This window comes from Haliotis rubra, unplaced genomic scaffold, assembly GCF_003918875.1.
Source record: "Haliotis rubra isolate DU_JTF1 unplaced genomic scaffold, ASM391887v1 Scf38, whole genome shotgun sequence".
In the NCBI taxonomy this organism is placed as follows: Eukaryota; Metazoa; Mollusca; class Gastropoda; order Lepetellida; family Haliotidae; genus Haliotis; species Haliotis rubra.
This window is the reverse complement of record NW_025767057.1, coordinates 3,099,665-3,115,418: the sequence shown is the minus strand read 5'-3', so window position 1 is coordinate 3,115,418 and position 15,754 is coordinate 3,099,665. Positions and strand designations below refer to the sequence as shown.

The 15,754-nt window shown below is 37.6% G+C and overlaps 1 protein-coding gene across 3 annotated transcripts; it reads left to right on the top strand.

The window, feature by feature from the left end:
* Positions 1-121: 121 nt before the first annotated feature.
* On the top strand, positions 122-8,670 carry LOC124286323 (ATPase inhibitor mai-2, mitochondrial-like). 3 transcript variants are annotated; one of them, XM_046722688.1, is made up of 6 exons: positions 122-267; positions 3,263-3,305; positions 3,914-3,939; positions 4,103-4,166; positions 6,112-6,192; positions 8,275-8,670. In XM_046722688.1, exons 2-6 carry the CDS (start codon positions 3,273-3,275, stop codon positions 8,332-8,334), a joined length of 264 nt encoding a protein of 87 aa, XP_046578644.1. In that variant the 5' UTR covers positions 122-267; positions 3,263-3,272; the 3' UTR covers positions 8,335-8,670. The 3 variants fall into 3 exon arrangements, with proteins under 3 accessions (XP_046578644.1, XP_046578643.1, XP_046578641.1); XM_046722687.1 differs by lacking the exons at positions 122-267; positions 6,112-6,192 and adding exons at positions 1,892-2,013; positions 5,477-5,557; XM_046722685.1 differs by lacking the exon at positions 122-267 and adding an exon at positions 1,893-2,013.
* Positions 8,671-15,754: the final 7,084 nt, after the last annotated feature.

Sequence of the window (15,754 nt, the reverse complement as noted above, 5' to 3'; positions counted from 1 at the left end):
AGTATATTAGGTATCACCATTACACCGTAATGCCATAAACCCCAGGTTCAATAATGCAATTTTGGTGAAAATATTAGCGTTGAGGATTTCTCGTTCACATTCCAGAATGATATTCCGGTTTCAGAAGAAAGACACCGGTTCGTAGTTTTCATTGGATTTGTTGATCGATTGCCTTTTCCGAGAAAGTGCTCGATTCTGAGAATCCGGTTTTAAAGCCCATCTCATCGTGACTAGACAAAGAATATTGTTTATTACTAGAACCCTTACGTAAGTCTTTCCTGTCAACATAATGGAATAACAAAACATCACGGCTCTAACACATTATGTACCCTGCATGGTAACAAAAGAAAAATAATAAATGTCGCATAATGCTGTTCCCGTTAGTGGCGTTACAGATATACTGCCACTTCCCACTTACATAAGTTGTTTTAGACATATCGTTCTTCGGGTCTTTGGTACCTGTCAGCTCGATATAATATATGAACATAGTTAACCATCGGCACGCTCAACTTCAGCAAATAATCAACACTTATAGGAGCAAATAATGGCCGATTAAAATTATTCCACACAAAGGCAGCAGGGTATGTGATTTCTGAATAAGGTGAGATGGTGTCGGATTTAACGTCGCGTGCACATGTTTGTGTGCGTGCGTCCGTCCGTGCGCGTGAGCTGCTTATACTTATCCCGACAAATACCAGGTTTTAAGTGCCAGCCAACAAAGATGTCATGTCGCAGGTTAGCATGGATATACGTGTGTGTGTGTGTGTGTGTGTGTGAGAGAGAGAGATATATATCCAAAACTGTGTTCCACAGGAGATACTGTTTAAGCCTCGGATATTTGTAACTTTATCAACTCGTGGCGATATATTTGGATATCAAAAGACAATCGGGTGAGATTCTATATGTATCTACATTTTGTTATAATAGATACACAGGAATGGAAATAAAATACAGAGGGTATTGGAGTTTCATACTCATTGCTGTCTTATTGAATACTAGATTTGATATGTGCTGTTAAATGACGGAGCGTGCATACACTCCCCGAGACTGTCGGAATGTCCAAATAATATTTGGGGATGAATTTCATGTCATGGTGACAATGGTTTCAAAAGGAGCTTCAAATTAACAGACGAAGCTTTCTCATTAAAATCATATCTTGATCTCGCTTCCACGATGTGCGAGTTTAAGGAGACTGGCAGACAAAGACAAATTAATATTGACCTGACAGGGGAGGATAAAAGATAGAAGAGAAAGGGTCGAACCATCTCATATCGTAATTTTAAGCTTTATATCTTGGAAACATCAATTCTTGACAAAAGAAATAATCAGGGAGCAGGCGCGTGTTACAAAAGTTTCTTGTACAAAACTGGGATGAACGTATACAGAAAAGATCAAATGTGTGAATGTAGTTCTTACAGCATGAAAAGTGCGAGCCCATCTTGCATACACGACTAGTGTAAACACACATGAATGTGTGATGCATTGATTGTATAAGCGGTAATACAACAACCCCATGGGTACAAAACATAACATTCCTTTTGTCTGAAGTTTGTACAAACCACAAACATGTTAAACACAGATTAATATCTTATGTCTGATAGTATTTGACTGTATGAAACTATATACGAATCATAATAATTTCAGACCGTTTTGGGTGCCTTGGAAACATAAATATAAGTGATAACTGGCTGTTATTTCTCAACCAACTTAATTACATTCTGAAATGTATGTTAATCTGATGATAAAAACTGCCAAAATTACGAATCGACACTCTGACAGTTTCACTTGGAAAAGGCACTAACAACAACACCCTACAAACCTAAACTGATATCCGACCTAATTCAGATAAATACCCCGAGGTCAACGATCTCGTGATAGTCAAATCGAAAGTTGTTACGGAAACGGTAGCGGTATGCATTGCTTGGCGACGTCAGAGTTATTTGCCCCTGTACTTGTGACCTTGGATCGCGACATGGCTGCACGAAGAGTACCAGGGACATTGCGACTCTTTGGGTGAGGATGACATCAGTTTCGACGCGACAGCTTTCAAACATTTTGCATGCCAGTTGCTGCTTGTAAAGCAGATCTTGTTCTATTTAGGTGATATTTCTTCCATGAATACGAGTTCATGTTCGTGTTATTCGCTGTCGGTTCAAGTTCAACACTGGTTCGGCCAACACTGAAATGAAACGCTGAGTCTGACATGGTATGGTGGCATCAAGCTGTACGTGAACTGCAAGCAACAACCGTGACACTGAAACTGTTTGAAAGAATTCAATTTTATTCACCCTCTTAACGTTTGAAAGAATTCCACCCACAATTGGATGTTTTTCATTACTTCCTTGAATGTCCATTGTATACTATTCATAGCCAAACTGTTACAATCTTTAGAAAGTGTTGTTAAAAGTAGAACACTGATTGGTCTTAAGTTTATCTTACATGTCAATGCAGGTGTCTCATTTACTGAAAATCAGAATGTTTTCAAATATGTACATATCTAAATCTCTCTCTCAAAATGTTTTCTCAGTTAACTTCTATTGTACATATCCTATTATTGGGAGAGGGCTTTTCTATCAATAAACACAATCAAACCTCTCAGTGAGAAACCTATTTACATATCCGATAGTAATTGATAGTAAAAGCAATTCAGAAAAGAGAAATCATTTATCATTTAATCACAACAAAGTTCTATTTACACACAATCAAACTTCTCAGTAAGTTCAGGCTCACCCTACTCTACTCACTAGACAGTGGACTAGTGTACCTGTAGGTGTTACCCTAATTAACCTTCTAGTTCAGTGTCTGTCAATTGGGTGTCTGTCAAATGGGTGTCTGTTAATTGGGAGATAACCACGGAATCCTGGGAGTTGGAATGAATGAGTTTGGCAAAGTTACCTAACCCTAACCATAATCATTAAACTAACCCTAATGAAGATAGTAATGGATATCCAATGGCTAAAAAATTAGGTACACTAAGATAGTTAAGTACAAAAAACTCGAGTTGAGTTGCGCATAGTTTTTGCACATGTCTAAAGTTATCAAAGATGGCGGAAGGCATCCAGTATTCTGTAGTCTTGTTACATGAAATTGTATTTACCATCTTCACGGCCCTATGGGAGTTTATTGGACAGATGTTCCAGGTTTTCAACACAGGTATTATGGTTACTGTTGTATCTATTATTCTATTTATTCCTTCCTTTTTTCTATATTTGTTTATTCATTATGTTGAAGCCATAGATTGATGTATGTGGTAATGTTTCAGAGTACGCTACATGAGCGGAGAATGGGGATCTGGAGCAGGCAAGGTAAGCATAATGTCTGGGTCCATTTTGACTCCAAGAATAAAAATACCTATTAATCCAATTTCCCTTTTGAAAATCTCCTGCGCAGGGGTTATGGAAGGAACTGTTACCTTTCTAGCTGTTTAAAGAGGGAAGGTACAACTTGAAAATACATTCCTGTGTATTGTGCATTTTAGATGATTAAATTCATTATCTTAATCTAAAGCTTAGTAATTTATTAAACCATGACTGTATGAATAAGTAATTTCTTTCTGCATTGTTTGCTGAAGATGTTACTCATACAATATGGTATACAACACATGCCGATTGAGTTTCATTGACTCATGCAGTGATTGAGTTTGCTGATTCATTTTGTAGATGTGCTTAAAGGGGGTTTCTTAATTCATGTTTCTCTTTGAATCATCACCCATCAACATTATCATGGCAGAAATTTACTTGTTGGCATAATAAAGCCTTCTGGTATCTCAGACTTCATCCATGGATTTAGAAATGTGTGCTTTTCTGCTCCAAAGATATCAATTCCACTTATGTTATTTTTGAAATTTACAAGAAGAGCTGTTGTCAGTATGTCTCTAATACCAACTATGTAGTTAATCGGCAATGTGTTTCAGGGCGGTGGATCAGGCGGCAGTGTCAGGTAACCATGACAACTTACCTTTATACTTCTTTGTAAAGTTTAAGAGTAAGTTTAAGGATAAAGAAAGATTGAAGAAATAGTGGACTTTTTAATACATTTCTTGGTTATTATTTTATGAAAAGTTCTTTTCAAGCCAAACAATGTGAACATGGTTTGTCTGCAGAGATGCTGGTGGTAGTTTTGGCAAGATGGAAGCGGCACAAGAAGAGCAGTATTTCCGCAAACTGGTGAGGAAATGGTTTATGTCTGTAGTTATGTGTACAATATGTGTTTCTATACAGCAGGGTTTGATAACTGGTCAGAATGGATTTACATGTCATAATAAATATTTATTCAGAATATGTATGGATTAGTGACCCACAGATTGTCTTTTAAATCATTTCTTGTAGACTTGTTGGATGTAACATACAGAGACATTGTTGTCAGTATGGGGGGCGGTGGGGTAGTCTAGTGGTTAAAGCGTTGGCTCGTCACGCCAAAGACCCGGGTTCGAATCCCCACATGGGTACAATGAGTGAAGCCCATTACTGGTGTTCCCCGCCGTGATATTGCTGGAATATTGCTAAAAGCGGCGTAAAACCAAACTCAGTCAGTCAGTCAGTTGTCAGTATGGTAAGTAGGATGAACAGCCTTAGCAGAACTACTTTCTACCTGATGGCTACTATCAAAGCAGTGATAAATGTCACAACTTGTATATACAAACTTTTGTTTTGCTGTATAATTATATATATTCATGTGAATAACAGTTTCTTTCATATTCTAGAGAAGCGTTCTGCAGCTTAGAATTTTCATGCCTGCAGACATGCTCTAGTTCATGTCCATGGACATGAAATATGTTTGCATTTTCATATGACCAGCACTTGGAATCACTCAAGAAGCATCAACTATATAAAACAAATTCAAATTCTGGTAGATGTTAGGTCCCTAGCTGAGTGTTTAATGCTTGTCCTCAGTGCTGACTGAAGTGGTAGTTAGTGTTACAATGGTAGGCTAATGTCACAGTTGGCAGCTGTTGAAAATGGAAGCTGATGTCACAGTGATAGTTGGTGTCAGAGAAAAGGCTGTTGACAGTGGTAGCTGATGTCAGTGATAGTTGGTGTCAGAGAAAAGGCTGTTGACAATGGTAGCTGATGTCACAATGGCAGCTGTTAACAGTGGTAACTGTTGTGACTGGAACAGGAACACCTGTTGAAACAATGGTAGCTCTAGTCACCTCCACTCAGTCTCTGAAAACAAACTTTTTGGCATTAATAAGTGCGTCTTTTGTCAAGATTTGTAGCATCCAAGGTTCTTATCACTGGAATGAATGTATCACAGCTGAAATACACCTGCAGTACTGTTGTGATACAAGGAAGTGAGTTAATACCTGGTAGTTTATGTCATATCGGCAGTATTTCAGCCATAGAGTGACAAAGTTGTGATGCAACTGTGATAGAGCTGTGTGAACCACTACATGTCTCCACTGTTTAGAGACAGGCTGTATAATGATGTAAAGGACATGATGTACAATGTGTGTGTTTCTCCATCGTAAATGCAGCAAAAGGTTCAGCTGGAAAAAATGAAGGACATGATGGAGGATGAAGTCGAATTTCACTCCAAACAAATAAAAATGCACAAGGTTTGACCATAAAGAGAAAGCATTAGGGCATCAACATCCCACTGGAACAACTGACTTCTGGGCAGTGTCATCAGGGATAGCCCTTGTCACGCAGGTTCACTAAATAACTGAAAGAAATTGGTTTTGAAATAACATTTTGTTGGAGCATTTTTTGAAAGGGTAAAACAGAAAATTTTGAAAATTATCCCTTACTGGTTAATAATGAAGGTGTTCTGTGAGCCTGCTCTGACCATGTGCAAGTTGTGAAGGTGGATTTGATTGCTTTGATGTAATTAGTTGGTTGCTGCTTCTCTGCCATCTAGCATGGACCCACTGCTGCATGTTCAGATGTGCATTCCACTCAATCGGTATCTTGGATTCTTTCAGCCTTGTGGAAGGGAAAAAAACGCATATTTTCCATAATGGGAAGTTATCTATGTAATTCGTTTTTGGCGTCTATTAGTTCTAACCATTCTAACTGAAAGCATCCCAGGAGGCTCAGTATTGAGCAGGGTTCACATCCTAGTCTGTGGTCGATGGTCCTTTGTTAATGTGTCTTCTCTGCCATCTGCCAGCAAGCTGCTCAGCTGAGTGCCCTACATGACCATCTGGATGAGGAGATCAAACACCACCAGAAGCAGATTAACAATCACAAGGTAGACTAGGCTAAGCATCACCGGAGAGAGCAATGAAATCAGTTAGGGGGACAGTAGAAGCAGATTAACAATCACAAGGTAGACTAGGCTAAGCATCACCGGAGAGAGCAATGAAATCAGTTAGAGGGACAGTAGTATATTAAGTTGGAGAAACAACGTAATAATAACAGGTTGTTGGGACAGTAGTAAAATACATTAAAGAAACAGTAGTATAAGAAGTTGTGGGGAAAGTAGTATTGTACACACAGTAGTATAATGTTGGGAGAATAGTAGTGTAGTAAGTTGTGGGGATGGAAGTTGTGTAAGTTTGAGGAACAGTTGTAAAGTTGGGGGTAAGAAGTAAAATAATATGAAGTTGGAGGGGAGGGCCTCCAGTAACAATTCATTGATAGGAAAAACATGTTGGCACAGAAAAGTAAGAGTTGGCTGCACATCGCAGTGATAAGTTGGAGAGATAATAGTATGAAAAGGTGGGAAGTCATGTAGTAATAATACTGTGGAGGGCCATAGTTATAAAAGGTTGGGTGCAAAGTCCTGTCAAAGGTAGCAATATCAACCCATTCACTCGCTCACTTGAAATGTTCAATCTTCTGTCATACTGCAACTACTTTGCATGTTCAGTTATATCTTTTGTATTATTTTCTTCTTAGTCAGCTATTTATCAAACTAATACAGATATCAACTAAGAATGCCTAACATGTTTAACAACTCTAGTGGGAGTACTTTTCTTCTACTTTAAAATTTGGCTTGAAAATTAATAATGGTCTCATACCATGGCCTGCTTGTTCCACGTCCACAAGGCATGTCTGTAACATTCTTTAATCCAGTCGTTCCAAGCAATGATGACACTTTACTCTTTGGCAATTTGCTTCCTTCTGAGTATCTGCTAGCGGGATGACATATTTATATTTTAAAACCTGACATATTTATGCATGTTACTTTCTCCTAATCATGCAAATGATCACAATTAATATTTGTCCGCTGACATGCATGGATGGTAAGGTGAACTGAAATATGACAGTGGTCTTGGGATAAGCTAAGGACATCTGTAGGGAGGTTTGGCAGCATTGAGATCAATTTGAAGTAGATAGTTGGATGTATAAAGACATTGACAAATCTTTTCTGTTTGTTTCTTTTATATTTGCTTTATATTGTATCAATATAAAAAGCTATATTGAATCTGTCCATACAACCATCAGGATCCTTTGATACCCCCTTTCCAGCATAATTGTAGACTAAATCTCAAATGTGTGTCAGGTGTTATTACTTTTTATCATGGGCAAGTATTTAACACAAGCCTCCATTCACTCAGTGGTGAATGGGTACCCGATAGGATGAGATTGTAATTGTTACTGTCAACAGGCACCTGGCAGTGATGTACAAGAGGATACTGGTACACACCTTGCATCATTTGCTCAAGCTTTATTCATTATCCTGACTAGCGAGGATTAAGCTATCTGGTTAGGCATTTATAAAGGGGGCGCCTCAGTGATTCCAATCTTCAGATGAAGTGAAACTTATGTAGTTCAGACAAACCAGCGGTCTGATGTGAAGTTTGCTATAACCAATTTGACCATTGACATTAAAAATTGTTGATAAAAAAAATACATAAGAAGGGGAGTTACATTGCACTACTGTTTTTTATGAACCAATTTGGTAACCAACAACAATTCCTGAAATCCATGGTTACTGTGTGTCATTCACTTAGATACCCCTAACGTCCATGGACAAAGAACATCCACATCTTCATAGCTTATTTATACATAAAGAACATTTTATTGTTGAACGAAGTCAGACTTTAATTAAATGCAAAAACAACTTTATAAATGTGACACATTGGCAGTTTTGAACCATTTTATTAAATTGGTCCCTTGTTGGCTGGAAATATGCTACTGTTGTCAGTAGGAGTTCAATATTTGCAATGCAGGAAGGTCCTGGGTTCCAAGACAGTATTTCATTTTTTTAAACTAGGAAATTGTAAATCTATATAATATGTCTACAGACAAGGCTCCTTTGACTTTTGGCTAAATTTTGAAGACTGGTTAAAGTTGTCTTTTAAAAGTTGATGTTTTCCTTTTTCAGGACGCCATTGAGAGGCACAAGAAGAAGATATCTCAGTTAAAAGATGCAGGGGACAAGTAGTTCCACTGAAGGGATAAATACATCAATCTATAGTACAATGCTGGAAGAAACTGTGTCAAATTCAAGATCAGTACAACAGAAGCCATATCATGGGAAAATGAAAACATCTGTCATTGGGAAAAATATATGGAGGCATTGTCAGTTTTTTGTAAATTATCAGAAGTGATTATTTGATAGTTTGAGTCAGAAGTCCTGATTTAAATGTTAGATATCCAAGAGTGTGTGTATTTGTGTTCTCCTTGAGGATGTGTGTATGACTGCCCACTGTGGTTGTATGGCATTACAGAGTTCTGTGCCTCAACTAGGAAACAATTCAATAATAAATTTCACTGCAAATTTGATTGTTTTCTCTCTTTTTTTAAATAATCCTTTGCCAAAGGTTTTCTTTTGGCATATTAAAAGTTAAAAAAGACTTGGTTGACAGTTTCATCAAAGCGGATGTAATGTGAATGGAAGAAAGATATTGTTGGTGCAAACAAGCATGGCCATTTCACTGTTTTCTTCAGAAAACAAGACGTTTTTTGTGTTCACTATACTGGAAATGCATGAACAAAGAACTGAAAAAATAGTCAGATTTAATGAGTTTTCATCAAAGCATTCCATGAGTTCTCTTCTCCTGGTCAATTATTTCTGTATTGTAGAAGTGGAATTCTGGTCTGTCAACCAGCCTTATACAGAAACAACTGGTTCTTTGTCAAATCTGTGCCCTTTTTTTTAACATTTTGAAAATAGGTGGTAGTCACTTAGCGCCGGATGAATGACTAGAATGAAATTTAAGGGGAGAGCCGGGCGGTAAGACTTCGCCCGTACCACCCCCCACCCCGTAAATTTTAACGATGAGGAAAACTTTCTTTGAGAGGTATTTTTAGAAGTACAATATGTCTTTCAGTATGTTCAGATACAATGAAAGAAACATGTTAAAACTCATCCTTATCAGGTGAGGAATATATGATCAGGTTATATGATTTGACTAGAATGAAATTTAAGGGGGATACGGGCGGATGTCTTTCCGAAAAACTCATGTTTTTCCACGAGAAGTTTTATGTACGTGTTGAAACCCTATCATTGCAAAAATACAGGGGGTGCTTAATTAAGTTCTTTGCGTATAGTATGAATATTTATAGAGATTACCCTCCTCAGCATATTTAGTAAATGTTTTACTTGTATCATGAATGAAAGACTAGTTCTATGGGCAGATACATTAAATGAAGAGCAAGCGGGGTTCAGAGAAGGATACTCAACAGTTGACAATATCTTTATTCATCAAAAAATTGTACAAAATTAAAGGTGGTAAAGCTATGCTCTTTTTGTAGATTTCTCGAAAGCATTTGACTCGTAAATAGAAATAGTCTATGGAATCTTTTATGAATGCTTGGTTTAAATAGGAAAATGAACAAACTATTATGTAGCATTTATGAAAATGTAAAGGTATCTGTAAGAAATAGTAATGATGTTTCAAAAAAGCTCACAAGCCAGCTACGCGTAAGACAGGACTGTATTTTAAGTCCTCTGTTTAGTCCATTCATAAATGAAGTTAGCAACTCCAATTCATGAAAATTGCAATCATGGCATCCAGCTACATCCTCATATTTCGCAGCTGTTTTTGCTTTAATTTACAAATGTTATCGTGTTATTTTCCAGTACTGTTAATGGTCTACAGAGACAAATTGTGATAAACAAAGATATAACGAAAGTTTTAGCTTTTAAAAATGGTGGGGAAATATCGGGTAAAGAAAAAAGAAATTTTCAAAGGAAAACTTTTAGAAATAAGAACGGTCTGTAGACACTCTAAACAGGAAGCCATACAAGCTCAGAAGTTTTTTTATGTGTATCTATAAGCAGTTAAATGTGTTAGGAAATGATCCATTTAAAATATTTGATGTTAAATAATAGCTTACAACATATGATGTCTGTGGCTTACAGCATTTGATGTCGTAGAAAAAAATCATTTATATGTCTTAAAAGATTTGTGGTAGAGTCTCAATGTATATGATGTGGGTGTGGGGTGTGTGTGTAGGTGTTCACTTATTTTGCTTATAAATTTTAGGGGGGTGGGATCATTCACACTGTACATGACTCTCGGGTACTGTAATGAGATCCAGCTTGCAGTCATACGGAACCCAACCCCAAACCAAGAGGCGCTGGCAACATCGCATTTGGATACGATTTCAGTGGTGTTTTGACAACACGTTTGTGAAACATTTATCTGAACCTAAATAAGCTCCGATTGCGAAAAAGATGAAGTGTTTTCTTTACACTATAGGATGTAATGGGAAATTATTTTCGGTCTTTGAAAGCATGTATACTTCTGTAAAGGCTTGTACATGTATTAAAACCCAGTTTGGTAAAAGAGTTAGCATCATGTAGTGTGTGCCAGGGATGTCCAATAAGCCCGAGTTTGTTTCCTTTCTGTATAAATGAGCTTGTTACAGAAATATATAATGCCAATGTGGTGTGTTTGGTACTGAAAACAGTAGACTCGATACCGCTCTTATTTGCTGGCGATATTGTTGTTTCCATACTCTTAGTGTCTGAATTGACCGTTTTGTATTCTTTCTGTAAGAAATAGGGTGTTGATGTTAACTTATCAATAGTAAAATCTCAAATCAAATATAATTGTTTTAAGAAATTGAGGTATCATTGTCAACAGGAAAGTGGACATGTTAATATATAGTATTCCTGTAAAAAGCGTCACTTACTACAAATGTGTAGTTTTTGCTTATGTCATCTCAATTATCATGACAGTTCTGCTGCAAACAGCAAAGTCATGCAATTGTCAAAGGCGACTATACCTATCTATACTTTCATCCAACAGAGTGACACTCAGTGGTGTGCTACATGTATTTGTGACGGAAAGATTGCGCTTATATTATTATGTGGGACGGATACAATTTAACGAAGCTATTGAAAAAGTACACGTTTTTTATATTGAACTTATTTTTATGACTTTTAATTTATGCTTCGAATTTGCCGATTCTAAGCGATACTGGTCGTTATCCTATCCACATATTAAGTAAAATGATAGGGGTAAGGTACTGGCTAAAATCAGTCATGCCTGTGGCCAAATGTTACGCGTGGGGCTTCAGAAACCGCCCCGTTCTGTGCCTCCGTGTGACTTCCATGACAAAGCTGTGGGGAGACCATCTTGGAGTCGAGAGAAGTTTAATACGGGACCAGGTAAAATCACTTCCAAAAACGACAAACCTGTACTAGTGTAGAAGTGGATTATGTCGACAAATACTACAAACCTTACTAGGTTCAGAAAATATTAATCATCCGTCATGTTTGAGAAACAGACGGAATTATTGAGTTTAGGTCTTATTGAGATGGAATGTGGTCCCTGGCTGGCGCTCGGCATTAATAGGTACAACAGGGACTGGTCGGCTCTGAGTCAGTATAATGTGTCTGAGTGGGGTATCCATGCTTCACTGCGGCATGGTATCTCAGTGGACTAGTACTATAAAACCAACTTCAGTCTGGGCTAGTACAAGCAGCCGCACATACACATACACACGCATGCACATCGTCATATGAGCGAAATATTCTGAAGTACGACGTTAAACCCAATTTCACCTCACCTCACCTTGATGGAATGTAGTGTCTGTATTTGAGGATAATGTTCCGACGTCAAGTGGTCCGTCCATCCACCCACCAGTAGGTAACATTTACAGTATCGTTTACATAAAGCGTTCGCTCGTCACGCCGAAGACCCGGGTTCGATTCCCCATATGGGTACGATGTGTGAAGCCCATTTCTGGTGTCTGCCGCCGTGATATTACTGGTATATATATACTGCTAAAGGCGGCGTAAAACTACACTCATCCAGTCACTGTCAATGCTATATTAACGATTATGTTTTTGTCAAATCACAGCATTTTTTGCATCATGATGAAGTTTGACCTGAAGTTTAATTGCCGTAAGCGGAACAAAATATTATATGTGTAAGGATCTGGTTTGGTTTATTATATCAAGTGATATCATTTGGGCGTAGAGTATTTGAAACTAAAAGGCAGATAAGTACAGGTGATTAAAGGGCTGATAATTACAGGTGCCTTGTCACATGTTTCGAAGGTCACGTGGCGACATGCATGGTCGTCAGGTAAGTTCGTATGTTCGTCTTCATGAGAGCGCATATAAAACGTCTATCTCATCTCAAGTCAACTCAATTCAACCAATCTTCATAGAATAAAGATATGACGTCGCTCTCTGATATTCATCGTTCGTTCGTTCGTTCGTTAGTTATAACAATATGGGTACATGTTTAATTTTGCGTTGGCGTTTGTCCTTCACTTGGGCGTTTTACTCCTGACACCCACGTGTTTATGAAACTAAAACTGACACAAGCAGATGTCAAATGATTTTTTATATCGTTATCCATTCAATATAAAGAAATCTCTTTCCATAAATGACAGAATTGATTATTATCCATGACGTTAAACAACCTCTGTAGATGTATTTTGAATAATGTTGCATTATTAACACAGTACTAAATTTATTTTCAAATGTAATGGGGATACTGAAAAAATAACACTACTTTGGTTGACGTCATGACTTGTTTTGTCCTTGGCCACGTTGGAGAATGACGTCAATGGTATTTACCGAATTTTGGCTCAAAGTATGACATGGCATGGTTTATATTTATATCGATACAATTCTTGCAGAAATACTAACAGTTAACAGTTTAATATTCTGTCATCACAATATATTATTTAGCACAAAAACCCATCATTGATGATAGACTACAAGACGAATAAATGGTTAAAAGTTTGTGACAAAGGCGCACCTAGCGAATCATTAGATATTATTGTTCTGTCGGTAAGACGACATTCATAATTCCATGACCAAACACAATTCCTTTTGTTAAGTCGACAATTTATCATTTTCTTAAAGTAAAGTGTTACCTAAAAGCTTAAAATAAATCGCTGCTCACTAATCTGTTTATATGAGATGACTACTGAATATTACACATGATAAGAACTACGCATATGTTGCAGTTATGTCTACGTTTATTCTTCTAAAACTTGAAAGAATCCAGAGTTGCAGACTTGAGTATCAGGTCCAGTGACTACATGACACAGGTGTTGATAAATGTTGAACGAATCGGGGAAATGCGACCATAAATAATGATGTAAGGATTAATCAAGCATTTATCAACAGTGATTGGATTAAATGTAAAGTCAAAAATAGCCTTATAGATCTTTTTATACAAAAATAACATTCAGATGTTGAAGCATCATCAAAGGGTATATTTTATAAGGCTGTAAAAACCAAAACTGATATTGATTTTTATTTGCAACACCCACCTGTAGAATATATATAAAGTTTGTTACATTTTAAACTGTCATATCATCGTCTTCCTGTTGAAACTGGAAGATGGTCCAATATTGATTATAACAATAGAAAATGTACATTGTGCAGCTTAAATGTAATAGGAAATGGGTACCACTACCTTTCTAACTGTCAATATTTTAACGAAATAACAAGGTTTATTCCTAAAACGTCCATTGCAAAGCCTTCAATATTTAATATGGTTAGTATATTTTAGACACAAAATGTATCCACTTTAATATAATTGTCTATATATTGCCGCCATGTGCTCTGTAAATTCAGGTAAATACTCCATCATTATATTATCAATGTATATGATATCAGTGTATGTACTTAACCATGTATACGGTTGTATATATCTCTTGTAAACCTCATCATGCTACAATGTAGCCTTGAGTGAATAAAGTTCTGAAGGATAGGTGTCATAAACACCACACAGCAACGCCGAACTGATCCACAAGGCCCTGTGAGTCACCTGACGTGTCCATCACGGGGTATCTGAAACACTAATCCCATTGACAAGAAAGCAAAAACACCCTGGATGGAACATGTTGGTATGGTATTAGAGTGGTGTCTTTGGGGACACAAGGCCCTGTAGTTCACCTGACGTATCCACCATGGAGTATCTGAAACACTAGTTCCATCGACAAAAAAGCAAACACACCCTGGATGGAACATGGTGACATGGTAGTGTGCGCGGGGGAGCCTAAAATGTGTTTTATCCTTTTATGGATTTAGTTTTTGACCATGATAGCTCTTTCGATTCGGTGACACAAACTAATGGTTGATAATATATTAGGCGTCATTAATAAAGGGTCAAATGATATATAGCACATGTAAAGAAAAGTTTCTCAGAAATAGTAGAACTAAGTGAGTCATCATTATGTTTAATGTGTTGACAAACGTGACACATCGTGACATACAAACAGTTCAAACAACACTAGCAAACATCAGTTGTATGAAACAACCCCCCAAAATGAAAATGACAAACATGAAGCACTCGGTCAATCAATATCTTGTGTACTCTCCTCGCGCGTCCAAGACACAGGTGCTCCTTGTTCTCATGCTCCTCATCAGGTTCCTAAAGCAAGCTTGCGGAATCGCATTCCATTCCTCAACTAGAGCTCTGCGGAGTCCTAGGAGATCCATTGGTGTAACCAAATCGGTTATACGTGGCCACAGTTGTATGTGTGATTCGCTCTCCATTGCGACTATAAATCTTCTGCCGACCATCGTGGAAGGACAAACTGAATCTGCTTTCATCTGTGAAGAGCACCCGAGACCATTGACTTTGATTCCAGCGGCCATGATGTCTGCACCATCTCCAACGCGAATGCTGGGGACGTGGTGTTAGTGGTGGATGAACTGCAGGTAACCTAAAACAGAGTCCGGCTGCCCTTAAACGTCGACAACGATGCTCCTGGATATCCTTACATTGTCAAAATTGAAGTGTTCTCTCTGAAGATCTGCTGTGTTAAGGAATCTGTTACGTAACGCAGTGTTAATCGGACAACGACCCAAAACATCGCTCAAAGCATTCACAGGCCTGGTTTCGGACCCAAAATATGTCATTATTAGATTGGCCAAACTATAGCCCTGACCTAAATCCAATAGAAAATGTTTGGGGACTTATGAAGGAAAGTGTCAATAAGAAAAATCTGGCAAATATTGCTTAAATGAAAGGAGAGGTGGTCCGATATTGGGACAGCATGGACCACGACTTTCTAACTTCTTTTATCAGTAGTATGCCCCGCCGCATTGAAGCCTGCATTGCTGCCCTTGGTGCCCAAAATACTAACTGTTTACCTGTCTTTGAATCTGGAGTTATGTTCTGCTAATATTCACATTTAATACGTGAGTAATGAGTGAAAAAAATAAAAACTTTACAATCATTAAATTCTCAATAATTTCTGGTTGTACTGTAGCTCTCAAAGGGAATGGTAACAGAAGCGATAAAACCCTTTCCACATTCATAAGAAATATCTGCTAAAAGCAGACTCGATTGTACAAATGTGACTATTTCATGAGTATATATTTGTTTCAGCAGTATTACAGCTATACTATGTCGTTTGTAAACAAATCGGGTCTTTCC